Source organism: Quercus lobata, chromosome 7 (genome assembly GCF_001633185.2).
Source record: "Quercus lobata isolate SW786 chromosome 7, ValleyOak3.0 Primary Assembly, whole genome shotgun sequence".
NCBI classification, from domain to species: domain Eukaryota; kingdom Viridiplantae; phylum Streptophyta; class Magnoliopsida; order Fagales; family Fagaceae; genus Quercus; species Quercus lobata.
The window spans coordinates 37,395,085-37,411,511 of record NC_044910.1 but is presented as its reverse complement, the minus strand read 5'-3'; the positions used below and the strand labels follow the sequence as shown (position 1 = coordinate 37,411,511).

The following is a 16,427-nucleotide window of genomic DNA, read 5'->3' as shown; positions in this document are numbered from 1 at the left end:
TTTTGGGTTTATTAGCTTTTGAACCAACCTCATTTACTAATTCTTTTCTTTGGGCTCCTCCAGCCCATCTTTGCTTGTTTTTTACTTCTTACAATTCTCATGGCCTTACTACTTTCTTCTTTGGGGCTTCCTTGGGCCCATTTGCTTTCTTTGGGGTTCTTTTACTATTTGGTGGGCCTGTGTACCATTATTCCTGCCATTCGAGCCTAATGATTTTTCTTAAGACAAAGTTTAGCTACAAAATTAGTTGTAGCCTAAAGCTACAAACTGCTCTAATAAACTGACATGTGTAAAAAATAGCCTGTGCATTGCACATGATTTCTAAAGTAAACTTAACCCAACTAACCCTAGTTAACTACACCACCTATTAAAAAAAATAAAAAATAAAAGCTAAAAACCTAAAAAACCAAAACGTGTAATCTTTCTCGCTCTCTCTCATCGAAGAAACCCATCTCCCACTGGTCCCAAACCCTCCTATCTCCACCGTTGGTTGGCCAACTCAAACCCTCTGTCTCCACCACCGGCCAACCTCAAATCCAGTACTGTTTCCACTGAAGGCCCACCACCTCAAATCCTGTACTGTCTCCACCGTCAGCTCACCACCTCAAATCCTCCTCTGTCTCCACCGCCTGCCCACCCATTGCCAGCCCACCTCAAATCCTCCCAGTACTGCTATACTGTGGTTTTGCCTTCCTGTACTGTGGTTTTAGTGTTGTTTTTGTGATGTTATATTTAGTTGTTTTGGTGTACATCTTTCAAGCAGAGATTGTTTGTGCTACATTTGATTCGAAGGAGAGCTGATTTGGTGGATTCAACAAAATAGGTGCCATTGAATTTTTGATAAATGAAAAACTTTAGGCTCGTAGTGAGAAGATAATGAGAATACATGGAATCATTTCTTGTGGCTTTAACTTCTTCAGGAATTTGGATAAGGTTTCTGATATTTGACAAGAATATGCTTTTCTTTATTTGTAAGGTTACTTTTTGCTGGTCCCATTGTTGTCGTCAACAACTATGGCAGATGAAGCTTTTTACATATTTCATAAATTGTGGTGCTCTTGTTTGGACAAAAGCCCTTCTATGATTGGAATTGTAATTTTCCTCATCATTAAATGCATCTCAAATTCTGCTTCATCATTTTCTTTTGCAAGTAAATCTGCTTCATCCTTGATATCACATTGCAACATGAGCAAATTGTTGCTGGCTAGTTGCCTGTGTACAAGAGTGAAACAATAAATTTAGGCCACACAAGGGTAGAGGTGACAGTCGATGATATTATTGGTACTCTCTATTGAGGTTGGTCAGTGGTGGAGATAGGAGGGTTTGGGACTGGTGGGAGATGGGTTTCTTTGATGAGAGAGAGAGAAAGAGATTATACGTTTTGGTTTTTTAGTTTTTATTTTTTATTTTCTTAATAGGTGGTGTAGTTAAGTAATGTTAGTTGGGTTAAGTTTACTTAGGAAATCATGTGCAATGCACATGCCATGTTTTACACATGTCAGTTTATTAGAGCAGTTTGTAGCCTTAGGCTACAACTAGTTTTGTAGCTAAACTTTGTCCTTTTTCTTACTTTGCTAATTCTTCTTTTTTCACCCGGCCCCTTGTTATATTGTTGGGCTTCTTCTTGCTGTTGGGCTTTTTCTATTTTTGTCAAAATGGGCCTCAACAATAATCATAAAGGCTCAGAAATTAACAAAAACAAAATCTACCAAAAAATTGAGAGAGAGAGAAATTTTTGTGAGAGGAAACTATGCATAGAATGGAAGAGAAAATGACAAATTTATAATAAGATAGAGAGAATAAGAATAGACAAAATAAAGGAAGATAAAGTGAAAGAGTAAGAGTGAAATTAAGGTAGAGGGTAGTGGGGAGATGAAAAGGTAAGAGAGGGAGAAAGGTTTGAGAAAGTGTAAATATTAAAAAAAAATGAGTAATGTTAAAAAAATATTATAGGAAAATTGAAAATAAAAAAGATAATGACATGGACGCTGATGTGGTTCAACTGGAGCGTATCAATAATAAATGCTATACTTTAACTTTTAGATAGATATATATATATATATATATATATATATTTATATATATATATTTATATAGATATAGATGACATAAGTAGTCAAATTAAATACTATTATGTGTTATTTTAAATTAGAACACTTTGGCTAAATAAATAATGTCATATGTCTCTTGGAGAACAAGGAGTAAAGTCCATCCATTTAAATTATGACACATGTTATCAATGATAGCCAATCATGTGTCATCACACCCCCTCAAAACTCCTATAATTAAATAGAGGCCTTCCTCAGTCTACATGAACATATTTAGAAGTCTAGAAGTTTTGCCAGAATCAAGCTCCAAAGCCTCCCAAGAACTTCAACCTTTGAAACAAAGAACATTCGAAGCAAAATAATTTAGATCATCCTCCTAGATCTCAAAGTTCATTGAAGTCAAGCTCAAAAGCCTTTAGAAATTCCTAAAGACTACAAACTAGTGAAACTCTACAAATTCAAACCTCTAAAGCCCCAAAGAACTTCCACTATAAATCTGTAGAGCTTCACTAGTTTGTAGTCATTAGGAGTTTCTAAAGGCTTTGAGCTTGGTTCTAGTGAACTTTGAGATCTAGGAGGATAATCTGAATGATTTTGCTTCGAATGTTCTTCATATTTGAAGGTTAAAGTTTTTGAAGTTCTTTGGAGGATTTGGAGCTTGATTCTGGTAGAATTTCGAGACTTCTGAATGTGTTCATGTAGACTAAGGAGGGCTTTCATTTATAGGAGTCTTAAGGACCTATGATGACACATGATTGGCTATCATTGATGACGCATGTCATAATTCAATTGAAGGGACTTTACACCTTGTTCTCCAGGAAACACACGACATTATTTGATTAGCTAAGGTGTTCTAATTATAAATAACACATGGCAACATTTAATTTGACTGCTTATGTCATTTAAATTAAAATATTAACACGTGTTGACATGGAATTGACTCTTAGGTATTCTTTGTAATTTTTATTCAATGACACTTGGAAACTTCTTGTTGGTCACTAAATAAATATAGTGGAACCTACTACGTAGCACATGACTTCTTATAATTGGTTGGAATTTTTCACTCTCTATAATATCAAATATATATATATATATATATATCTCTCTTCTTTAATATGGTATAAGAGCCAACCCCATGTGGCCTCCATTAATTGTAAAAGCAATTTTGTGATCTCCACTTATCCATATCTCCAATAACAAGATTCAAGGTCCTTCTCTCATCATTGTAGCTAGTCATTCTACAAGGCCCAGTTGACCTATTTCTTATAATGGAGTGTATAAATTTGATATTTTTTAAGAAGGCAATCTTTTGGTGATTTCAACTACACTTAATGGGCACATGCATCTTTCTTCTGCACCTAGTTTTCGACTTTTTTTCTGATTGAAAGCCCTCAATCATCTTAGTTGAGTCTAATTGAAAGCTTCCTCTATCGACTTTCTCTTTATCATTTTCAGGTAAGATTACTCATATCACACCTATAATCAGTCTCTTTTATTAGCTTTCTTGTTTGTAATGCATCTTTATCATCTTCAAGTAGAGTATTTCAGACCACCGCTTTGATCAGTAGGCTCCACAAGTATGTATTGCACTATACCCTACATTCAACCTCAATTATTGTGTGCATCTTACTTTCATTTGGTCTAGTTTGGTACACTTCACATCTAAGTCGGTCATGATTTCCCTCAAGGTCTTACTTTTTCTCCAAACTCAAGTTGTTTTTGAGCTTCCAGCTTGAGTTTGAAGGACGATGTTATGGGTATCAATGCTTAATCCAAGTCATGGCTCAAGTCTATTACCTATGTTCATTGTATCTAATCTTAAAGTTCGACTTGGAGTGCAAACAAACTAATCCTATAAGTAATTTTAACCTTATTTAGATTGCAAATAAAGTAATCATAATCTTACTTGTAGTTCAAGTATTGTAATCACGGTTTGTTTAGGGTTTAGACTACTATAAATATCCTTCAATGAGTTATTGTAATATAGGTTTCAATAGTAAAGATGTAATCATCAAAAAATTTCTATTGTAAATATAGGTCTTTAAGGTCAAATCACGTTAATTTCCTATATTCTTCTTCTTTCTCTCTTTGCCTTCTTTATTTTGTTTTTCATATTTTTTTCATATACTTCATCATTCTATCTTTAGTTATGTCACACCTTTTTTTAATATGGTATTAAAATTATATTTTTTCATCTCCTATTTTTGTATTACTCACGGATAAAATCAAGTGCCTAAGACTTATGGGCGGTTGACTACTATGCAGCCTATATGGATCACATGAGATCTATCCAATTCAATGCAGTTAAACATTATCAGGGGATTGCACTTCTTTCCCAAAAGGAAAGGGGATTGCACTTGATGTAATATCTAAGATTAAGGGTCGAAAAAAACAAATTTTAATCTCAACTATTAAATAAATAAAGCGAGAAAAAAAAAATTAAAAAATGAGTCGTAAAAAAAAATTTGTGAGTAGGGAGAGAGTAATTGCACCCGATCTCAATCCGTATAAGAATCACATGAGATCTATCTAGTCAAATGCAGTGAAACGTTATTGACTACTAGGCCTTGTATATGGAATCATGGATCGTATGAGATCTATATAATCAAATGCAGTTGAACATTTACAAACGAATCATGTGCGTAACATGTATCTCCCACAATATCCCGTGGACTCGTAGCTGGTGGCGAGCAAAGCAATCAATTCTCCTGAAGAATGAATAAAGAACCACATTCTAATAATTATTGCGATGATCATAATAATAATAATTTGAAAAACAAGAAACATATATGCTTCTTTTTCTACGATCCAATCCTAATTCTGAGGAATCTTGCATCTATTATACTCCTATATATAAACTTAGTTTATCAACTAGAAAATTTTTTGGAAGCATCACACGACAACTATCGAATCATTTTGATACCTTAAAAGTTGAAATTCCTTGCCGTCATTATTTCATATTTTATGATGTACTTGTTTTTGTTTTTTTCTCTTCTCCCTTAATGGGTAACAAAGAAAAAGAAGCATTTGGAATGTGGAATTGTACAATATATTATGTTCATGCTATAGTTCAATGACATATAAAAAGAGAACAAAACTCAAAATGAATTCCTTCACTCCCTTGGAAGCTGCTCGGTCAATGTGTTTCCATGAGACTATATGATAGCCTTATCATGATTTAGAAGTTAAAATCCTCAACCTACTCACATGACCTCTCACCTCTATATAGATCATGTTCCAAGATTATAGAAAGTGTTTGAAATTTCTGGTTGTCAACATATCATTCTGCAGAAGATTGTGGATAAATTAATAAGATTGATTGAACATTGTATATATAAACATACATTAACTCCATTACTTATATATGTAAACTCACCAAATAATAGAACCACAACACAATAATTCATTTAAGTCTAAGATGTTGATAATAATATCATATGAATACATCTTTGGTTCAACCTAAATTTCCATTTTAAAAAGGAAATGTACAATATTTTAAAGTATCTCATTTTTCAAGGAACAATCTATAATTTTACATAATAAACACCAATATAAAGCAACCACCTTTGATGGAGCTAGGGGTTAGGGTAAACCCTGAATATAAACAACCACATGCATTCTACCCTTATCAGGTAAATGAGGACTTGAACAAGCGGATCAGGATTTGGTATGCCAAAGCATCATAATCTAAATTAGCACTTGCAGGTGACCAACTCCTAAAATCCTAAAATAAATAAATAAATGAAAGACCCTTAAGCAAGCCTCGCATTTTCTTCAAATAGGACTTTATTGAATCCTACCAAAAAAAAAAAATCCCAAACCTCAATCATGAATAGAAAGAGCAATTAGAGAAATGTGAAATTTCTTTATCTATAGGGTTGAGGTTATGTTAACCACATTTCTTCTTGTTGTGCAATTTGTTGCGTTTTTAGATCCCTGTAAACTAGATTGTTTAACATAATTAATTAACCAAGTGAATACTTAGGTTTATTATTCAGATCTAGATTAAAACAAAACAATTATATCATGTAAAGTAGCGGAAAATAAAGAACACAATGATATGATGACTTAGGAAAACCAAATTGATAAAAAACTTGCGGAGGATTTAACCTAGCTATCCTTAAGGTAAAAAGCAAATCCACTATGAAAGAATTGAAATTTGTACAATAGAACTTAGATCACTAACATTTTATTGCTACATCAAGTAGAAAACTTACTACCACGACCACGTGACAACTCTAAGTCCATAAACTACTTCTTTGGTCTGCAGCAACCACAAGTTCTCATACTTGTGACTTTGAGACTCCACTCAAAGGTTTTGGATCTTCTTGAAAGTTCTTTATGCAGCAACTGAAACCACCATCAAGTTCATGATGCAAATCTTGATCTTGATGGCTTTATGTGTGTGTATGAAGGTAAACACCTCTTAGATCTCACAAAAGATTCAATACATAACTCAACAAAGACCTTAGAGAGCTTTTGGGTACGAAACCCTAGATCTACAAAAGAGGCACAAGATGCACTCTAATCTCTCTCTCAAAACCTTATAAAAACATGCTTAGAGTTTCCTTTATATATTAGAAAAAGTAGACCTGAAACCCTAGTCCTTAATGGGCTTGAATTGTTGTTTGGGCTTAATTCAAATTCTGCAAATATGATTTTCGATCGATCGAGCCTTACTTTCGATTGATCGAGCTTTCCAATTTTGCATAGTAAGTTTTTGCATTCAGCTCGATTCAAACTATAATAAATAAACTTTGAGCAAGTCTAAACCTAAACTCATTGTTTTGATCATGGTTTGCTAATATATATAAAGTGAAGTTCTAGTACATTTAGTTCCTAAAGTCTTAGAACCTAACACAATTAACACCCTAAGACTCAAATCAATAACAATAAAAGCGGAAATAAATAATAAGCACACACAAAGAACACAAAAAATTTACACGGTTTGACAAACTGCCTATCAGGCCGACATATAAATTTCACGCTTACACTTCTTAAAAGGTTAAAGTTCATTTGATTTATATCAAATAATTGACTTTGTGTGTGTATTACAATTCAAAGTTATAAAATAAAAAAGAAAAGAAAAAAAAAAAGAAAAAGAGAGAGAATTAGGAGTAGATAGGAGCTGACCTCATGTTTACATAGTTTTTGGGCCAAATTTTCAAAAACTTGTTAAAATTTCATATATTTAGGATTAAGCCTAGTAGCACTTTGACAAATCTCAAACTTAAAGGAAAAAAGTGTTCACTTTGCTGTACACAATTTGCTCAATCCCTATCAGTTTCCGGCAGGTGGGCTCGGCATCAGCATCAGCTAAGATTCGAAATAGTAAATTGAGAGACCCACGAATCAACAGGGCCGCAACGACCGGATTATTGTCATGCACACTTTATACACATATTGCCAGCTAGTAGACAAAATACAAAACCAAAATTATGTTTCTACTTTGATTTTGAAACTTGTATTATAATTCTTTAAGTAATATGAAATTGAAATAAAGATGATGATGAAAGTGGGGCTTGTAGTTTGCACCGAACATCTTTGAGGGAAAGGAGACTTTTATTAGTCTCTATAATCCACAATCAAAGTAATCTTTCAAATGTTTCCACCAAAAGCTTTACAAAAAAGTCTTTTTGAAATGAGGGAGACATAAGCATAGCTTTAATCTATTGTTATTTTGGTCTAACACCAATTTGCAACTATAGACATTTTTTTTTTTCCTTTTTTACAACTATATATCCGGATAAAGAGGTCTTTCTCTAGCAATACGTACATTAAAGTCGCTTGAGAGTTTAGAAACTTCTTAAAAGCCGTAAATCTTGTAGGTGATTGGATTGAGAATTGAAACCATAACAGGAGAAGGAGGCCAGGAGAGTAGAACAAAGTAAAAATGACTGAAAATTTGACTATTGGGTTTGTTTATAATAATATAATTTGTCATTTGTGCAGGGCTGATTGAATACATTTTGAGTCCTAATACGATAATTTTAAGTGGGTTTTCTTAATATTTAAATATCAAATAAATAAAATATTTATTTAACTCTTTATATATGTATGTTTAAAAATTGTTCTTCTTGCTTAGATGCAAATTTACTAATTAAGTTGTTATCAAGTTTTATTAACACATATTTATAAATGATAATAGTTAATCCAATTAATTTTCTTGTGAAAATGATTGATCTTATGTACGATTGTATCAATTTTAATTTTTAAAATTTTCTTTTGGCAGGAAAAAAAAAACTATTAGTATTGTGAGAAATTTTGTAAGTGATAAATGAAAAAAAAAAAAAACCAATTCTTTTTATATAATCAATAATTATATTACATGTTGAACGTAATATAAACTTGTGCATGGAAACCAAGAAATTGGCTTTGCCTATTATTCAACAAAAACACAATGTAAAATGCACCCGGTCTTCGTTAAAGTCCATTCTTCATTATTATTGTGTTCCCTACTCTCTCTCTCTCTCTCTCTACATTTGCCCAACCTAAGCTAAATAATGTTTTTTCTTTTCTTTTTATTTATTTTTTTATTTTTAACTTTTGGGTATCAAATTTCTTGTCAAATTTCTTATAAGTAAAAGATGATGTGAACCTTCTTTGTTGTTAAAACGTTCTCATCAACCTTAGTTGTTACATGTTTTCGTCAACATAACACGTCATATATACGCACTTTTAAATTCTATATTGTAAGTACAAGTTAGCTACCTCGATCTCATGTAAATTCTATCTCAGAACTCAGAAGCATTATGATTTGCCCCATAAGTAACATATAAATATATATATATATATATATATATATATATTGTGGCTTCCCAACATATTCAGCATTATTATAATTTTAAATATTTTTTAACTGATCTAAGAGAAGGTATATTCGCGTTGTACCATTTGGATTCCTAAAATTATTAAAGTAACTAAATATTAGTACAGACCAAAAACGATAAAAAAAAATGTGAACGAAAAAAAAAGTAGTACCAGAAATACAGGCTACTATATGAGATAAGAAGCAAAAAAGGCCTTAATTAATTTGATTCTTTGAGTCCCACAAAAGAGTTACAGTATTTTCGTTTTCCCTTCAGACTTGTATATATGCCAAAAAAAAAAAAAAAAAAAAAAAAGACACCCCCAAAAGACGTGTGCTTGTACGGTTTTGTAAACCGTATAACCGTATATACTAGGTTTGCGTAACTCAAAAAGCCTGGTACGATTCTGATTCAAACAGATATCACGTAGCAACCCCTGATTCAGGCACATAATTTAGTCTATCCACTCCTTCCCAAACCAGCTTCGATGTTATCTCATCATGCTCTGGAACATATTCCTGGTACAAAACAAAAGAAAAAAAATGATACATCCACAAAAACCCAAAGGTATTTTTTATTTTTTGTGAAAATTCCTTGCAATATATATTTTTTTATAGAAAAAGTTAACCAACCCTCAATACTAATTGTCATTCTTAGCTAATTTATCACCCATCACAAAAAATTATTATTACATTATTGAAATGAAATCTATCACATTTATATGCCCTTTTGTATTATTTTATAGTAAAATTTGTAGTAATTTAACCTTTTACGTCATTCTTATGTATGATCCAACACTAGAAGGATAGAGAATATGAGATTTTGTGTGCATTAAGGCGTTGGTGTGAGAAGTAGTAGTAAAAAAGTTAAAGGTTTTAAAACATTTGATTTAAGAGCTGAGATCATTGGACACGTTAATGCTCAATCCTTGAAAGATTATTGCACTAGATCTCAATCTATTTTCAGTATGGGTGGAGCTTGTGTCCAGTGCATTAGTTCATTGGACACGTTGAGATTTGGACACATGTCCAGTGCATGACTGCACTGGACACGAGCTGTGTCCCTTCCGTGTAACTAGTCTGCAAAGTGTGAAAGCTTTGTTCAGTCTTCAAAGGTGTCACTTTTTGGCATTATTGCTGATGTTTACTCATACAATGTTGTGTTACAGATGAGAAGAGCAGCTATATTTACCTCAAGTGCCATGACCAATTGTTTGGCAGTTGGTGCGGACACGATAATGCGACGTGCGGTTGGCGAGATAAAGCCTTCATCAACGGCCTTGTCTATGAAAGACAACAAGGAATTATAAAACCCATCTACATTTAAAAGCCCCACCTGCAAATATATTGTCTTAAAATTAGTGAGAGAGAATAGGTTATAATATCCAACTCGAAACATCTCTATAATATTAACAATAACAATCTTCTATCTTGTGACCAAAAACATAGACAAACTACTTCTTTTGACCAACAATTCTATCATTCTTTTTTTTTTTTAATTGTTTTTATACTCTATGAGAACCTTTTTTCCCATTCAAACGGAGATCTTCTTTCCCCACTAAAATTTCCAAATCATGAAGAACCATGACTCTTCTAAATGCCAAATCTTGTGCTATCTTTTCCATGTGAATCCAAATTAAGTACCACATGCATTGATTCCCATTTTGTAAACTAGATTTTTTTCTTATATAGCCCCATTTATTCAATAAGAGATCATGAATTGGCCAAAATCAAATTCAACTTTGCCACTCCATAAACAGTCGTGTACTCAAGAAACATGACAAATCATGCTTGCATAATAGGACCATGAAACGTGGAGAGATGTGAATCTAGAAAATTAATAAGTTAGTCATAAAGCATGTTATCATGTGGAGGCAGCAACAAGAGCTATTTAATGCAAACAAATATATATATATATATATATATATAAAAAGATGTATTTGTTTCAACATTAACTTGACCACAATTGTATTATTAGCTTATTATTATATTATACCCAATATCTTCATTGTACTTTTGTGGTGAAAATTCTTTGGTCAAAGTAGGTTTTTTTAAAATCTTGACCTTTCATAACACGAGGAACGGAAGGAAATTTTTCTTACGGGTTTGTGGTGAATTCCAAGTTGAGCCCACGTAATGACTTCCAGCAACTCTTCCATTGTGCCGTATCCACCTGAGATAATGTGATATACATGATTAATCTTCTAACATAAGATATAGCATGTGACTGAGACTATATATTATATTCCAAAAATGTTACACACCCTGATTTGAGGACCAATTCATACCAAGGATTCCATTAAAAAAAGTGAATAGAAAATCATACATACCAGGGAGCGCAATGAATGCATCAGCTTGACGAGCCATCTCAGCTTTCCTTTGGTGCATATCAGATACAGCTCTCACTTCTCCAACTGTTACACCAGTTATCTGCAACAATTGGTAACATGTCATATTAATATCACAATATCACCAACTTCAGATGCTGAAAATCACTTTTTTAAAGAGAAAGTAGGAATATTTTCTAGAGTCTTGTAACTAAACAACATTGGTTGATCTCCTTAACAAGGAGAGTGATGATTCGAATCCATTTTCCCCCACCGATAATAATTAAATTATCAAATAAAAAAAAGTAGGAGTATTCGATATTAACCTAAAGCACACAAGAGATATATTTAAATTAATTTATATTTTTCTCTATTATATAGAGGAAAAAATATATTTTTGAATAACAATGTCAACATAAATATAATTGAATAAATATGAATTTCAAACCAATTTAAAAATAGTATTGCTTGGAAGTAAATGCAAAAATAACACAATACCAAGGTATATTAATTAACACACACAAAATGAGCAATTACACCTCAGTACTTAGTCACTAGTGTCGTCATAAGCCTTGGATTTTAAAGAAGATAGAAAATGAAGATAACATTTGATTTGTTAGTCACATCATGCCTTGTCCAATTAAATTTTGTTGCCATAAATGACAAAGCTGTATTTGCTATCAAGACCGAAGAAATTGCACATGTAAAGATTTGCTAGGATTGTATTAATTTACCTCCCTAGGCATTAGACTCCTTGGAATAACTCTGCAAAAAAAAGAAAAAAAGAAACCCACAACATAAATCAGTACCATTCCAACATAGCATTTCTCATTATTAATATTATTTTTTAAATAACCATTACCCTAAATATTATTTTGGAACAACTTAAAAACTCAGACTGACCTGTGCACCTCTTAAAAATAAAGAATAGCATTGGCCAATGATACTGAGATGAGCACGATGGTCCATTTTAGAGAAAAAGTTATTGACACTTTTATTAAAAAGAAACAAAAGCAATTCTCAAATCAATGTGTCCAAAAGTTCTCAACTTCTCATACTTTCTAATACCTTTCTATCTCAATCTTTCTAACTTTAAGTCCGAGTGTACTGACACTGCAAGGACCAAAAGGCATACAACTTTATACAACTGATCAAAAAGCCTCCTAAACATTAGTAAAAACACACACTTTTGTTAGATTCTTCAGTGTACACTAAGACAAACTAGCATTCTGTGCATTGAAACCATGATTTTCATTTGGTCAGAGTATTATTATGTTATACAACCCTCCAAGATGTGGCCAGTTTGTTCAAAGGAAAAGAAAAGACAAGAAAAGTGAATGTCCATTTTATAATATGGCCCAGCATTTGATCCCATAATGTCTGCCTCAAGGTGGTTGGAGAACCCAATTCATAGTAAATTGGGAAAACGTGCATGCTTTTAAGAATTTGAGAGAAAGCAAATAGCTTGCAAAGAAAACAAAGAGTGGCAATTATGGGGAGAGAAATAATGCCCATCTTTTGACAATAAAAATCATTTCAAGTACTGTTCTGTTATATTTATATATCATGCGTCTTGGTTTTTTCTCCTTATGCTGAAGTTTTAAAGGGTTTTATGTTATAATTTTTCAAAAAATTACTCCTATCACTATGTCGTATTCATTTCCGTGTTTCCTAGGATTAAACTCCTTAATCCTATTTACTTGACATTGGAACACCAAGACAAAAAAAGAGAGAGAGAGAGAGGGAGACAAACCCTAGAACATGGCGCCCACCATCATGAACTGCCTGAGAGACGAGACCCATCAATCCCACGCTCCCACCTCCATAGACCAAATCAATCCTTCTCTCCACCTGCAAAACACATCGAAAACCAGACCCATTAACACATGTCACAAAACCCATCATTAAAACAAACATTAATTTAGTACTAAGTGAGATAGGAGTAGATGAAAAATAAAATAAAAATAAGATAATGATAATAGTGATAATAAGCCTCGGTTGAAATGTAAACCGCCTAATAAAATAATAAATACTATAATTGAAGGAAACCCCCCATAAACAAAAATCATGGAGGTTTTTGGTCATTGATGGTTGTGGAGGTACCCAAGGTTTGTGACACGCTTAAAGAGTCATGATACCAAGGGAGCACGTTTGGTTCCCCAGGAAAAAGCAGGAGATTATTATTTTAACAAGGTTTAAATTAAAAATAAAAAACCATAATACTCATAGAGACTCTACAGAGAGAGAGAGAGAGATCATTCATGCAAGAAGGCTGCTCAACTGACAGTGAGGTTACAGCTAGCAATCTCAACCTCTCCTTCTCTCTCTCTCTCTCACTCATGCCAAACATAAACCCTAAACCTTTCCCTAATTCCTCAACAATCATAAGCCCACGTTGGAAAGCTTGCTTGCTCAACACACCCACTTTTTTTTTTCTTACAATAAATGAGTGAAAGAGGATTCGAAGCCAAGTTCTCTAGCTCTATAAGGAAAGTTGGATAATGTACAGTGCACTCACTTGGGAATAAAGAATTTGTGGGAAAGTATTAAATGGTTAGAGAAATAAATGCATTAAGAGGTAAAATTAATGTGAAGTTATTTCACACAAATATTCAGGAAGACAGAAAGCCATAAAATTGCACCAACTTGATGAACAACTTTTTTTTTCTTTTTTGGTCCCAAGACAATGCACCTTCATTGAATCTAATTTACCAAAACAAGGAAAGATGATAGAGATAGAAAACCCGGATGGCATTTTGAATCAAAAATGGATCAGAGAAGAAATAGAAGTTCAAAAATGTGTTGAAAAACGCATGTACTTCCATAAAGTACTGATCTTTCTGGGAAAAACTCTTAACAAAATCCATGAGAGAGAGAGAGAGAGAGAGAGAGAGAGAGGGTGGGAGAGATTTTAACGTTACCAGTTCCTTTCCAAGTTCCACAGCAGCTTCTTGGTAACTGGCTTTCTTCCCTGAACTACTCCCACAAAAAACACAAATCCTATTGAATCTGGACTTTGTCTCTTCCATCTCTCTCTCTCTCTCTCTCTCTTGGAATATAATGATCTCCTTGAACAAGGGAGGAGGGTTGAGAATGAGAACAAAGGGGGTATTTGTTTAAATATATATATAAAAAAATCCTCTCAAACCCACTTTCAAGACTTGTTAAACTCCTTGGCCAAGTAAGTTATACGATACACTTTCTTTTATATATAGGATAATATGATACACTTGTATTACCAAAAATAAAAAAAATGATACACTTGGATGTATGTATATTAATTTATTTTAGATTATGGAAAGTTAGAAAACATGGTGTTGTGTGTGACGAAAGTGGGTCTGTGGACAATTATTAATTGTGTTCCCACTTCCACGGCTGGAATATATTTCATTTAACCATGTGGTTTTGGTTTGCTTTATTTTTATTGGTTTATTTGTATTAAATAATAAGCTAGGTAAAAATATACAGGGTGAAACTTATATAAATACCTTTGGCCTTCTCAACAAAAATAAATAAATAATAATTTTTTTTTCCTCTAAGAAACGAACATACAAAAGAAAGAGAGATATGAGTTCTTTTTTATTTTTTATATAAGATATAAATTTTACTTTAACTTAATATAATTATATAATTATATATATGTGTGCTTTCTAAAAAAAATATATATGTGTGTGAAATTCACTCTTAAAGACTTTAACAAAAATAGGTTCTAATATAAAGGTAAGTACTTATTAGGTAAGCACTTATTGTTTTGAATTTAATTATTCTTTGAAAAATATATATACTATTCTTATTGGTCAGGCCAGCCAAGTATTTGAATTCAATTGAGAAACTTAATGCATTGCATCTAAGGTATTGTATTTAAATTTTTTCCAAATATAAACATATCCAAATATGTTTTTTTTTTTTTTTAGAGAGTTTTAACTTATAGCGTCCATTCCTGTTGATAGTTCTTTATTATCAGACCAAGACACCAATTAGTTTTTTGTATAGGCAAGGATTGAACCCCAAATCTCTTATACAACCATCAGAGACTTTACCAGTTGAGCTAACTAGAATCTATAAATATATAAAATTTTGAAATATTATATATAAACTAAATAAATGTAATAAATTGGGAAAAAAAAATATACCAAACAAAATATCATGGTAATAAATTGCACATATAAACATATCCAAATATGTAAAATTTTTAAATGTTATATATAAACTAAATAAATGTAATAAATTGGGAAAACAAATATACCAAACAAAATATAATGGTAATAAATTGCATAGTAATCTAGAATAACAATAATTTTCACAAAATATATCATATTTAATAATGTGTTAAGTTACTAATGATAGATAATAGAATAATGTTAGTGATAGACTCAAATGTGAATCATAGTAAAAACTTATCAACTCAACTATTGTGTCCAAGACACTGCTTCCTTATATAAATGGTTGATTATAAATTATTGTAAACTGAATATTAAGAAAAGCATTGTCTATAGCATTAGTGCATTTACATAAGGTATGCTAAAATAGCAGAAGACCTAAGCTATGAAGCCCAAAAATCACTTGCATCGGATCATGAATCAGTTATGTAAGTGAGGAGAGACCTTTCTTTGTCATGAAGTTTTTTATCATGGTCATAGGCACCATGGATTGTGCTATAGATTAATAGATTTTAAAATTTTAAAATAAACCTTTTTCTATGTTTTTTGTATATATGATACATATCCGTTTGGTTTAGTTGTTTTAAAAATAAAAACAAATATTGTTTATTTAGCTGAATTTATTGTGTACAATATTTTAAAATTATCACTTTTGTAGGTAATAAGTACAATTGTATTTTATATACTTTTAACAAACAAATAAATTAATAAACGACAAAACTTAGATATAGTTCTTTATGTAAAATATATTAAACTCTCCAATTATATTCAAACACATGGTTGCATTGACCAATGACACAAATAATATTTTTTTCAAAGACAATTAAATTCAATGAAATTGTAGGGATGCAAAAACCAAGATGAGCCCTATTGATGGGCTTGGGCTGGATCTTGGTCTCAATACAATAAATTTATAGAGATGGGTGTGCGGGCCAACACTTGGGCTTCTTAGGCTACTAGCTCGTTGAGTGAAGTGAAAGGAATAAGTCCAAGATTTGCTCAACAGTAATGAAGTTTGAATGAAAGCAGAATTTATTATTTATCTTTCTTCTTGAGCTAGTCGAGGATCACTTTTACACTAGAG

General features: G+C 32.1%; 1 protein-coding gene across 2 annotated transcripts; it reads right to left on the bottom strand.

Annotated features, from left to right (window-relative positions):
* Positions 1–9,049: 9,049 nt before the first annotated feature.
* Positions 9,050–14,282, bottom strand: LOC115953575 (cytokinin riboside 5'-monophosphate phosphoribohydrolase LOG7). 2 transcript variants are annotated; one of them, XM_031071306.1, is made up of 7 exons: positions 14,105–14,282; positions 12,937–13,034; positions 11,918–11,948; positions 11,187–11,286; positions 10,959–11,029; positions 10,049–10,192; positions 9,050–9,375 (listed from the first exon to the last, which is right to left on the bottom strand). In XM_031071306.1, exons 1-7 carry the CDS (start codon positions 14,210–14,212, stop codon positions 9,280–9,282), a joined length of 648 nt encoding a protein of 215 aa, XP_030927166.1. In that variant the 5' UTR covers positions 14,213–14,282; the 3' UTR covers positions 9,050–9,279. The 2 variants fall into 2 exon arrangements, with proteins under 2 accessions (XP_030927166.1, XP_030927167.1); XM_031071307.1 differs by lacking the exon at positions 14,105–14,282 and adding an exon at positions 13,287–13,366.
* Positions 14,283–16,427: the final 2,145 nt, after the last annotated feature.

Excerpts from the sequence above, each read along its gene's own strand:
- LOC115953575 (XM_031071306.1), bottom strand. The coding sequence starts at position 14,212 with ATGGAAGAGACAAAGTCCAGATTCAATAGGATTTGTGTTTTTTGTGGG. Across the intron at positions 11,949-12,936 it reads GGTGGGCGCCATGTTCTAGG|AGTTATTCCAAGGAGTCTAA; the intron begins GTTTGTCTCCCT and ends TTTTTTTTGCAG. Across the intron at positions 11,030-11,186 it reads TGCATTCATTGCGCTCCCTG|GTGGATACGGCACAATGGAA; the intron begins GTATGTATGATT and ends ACATTATCTCAG.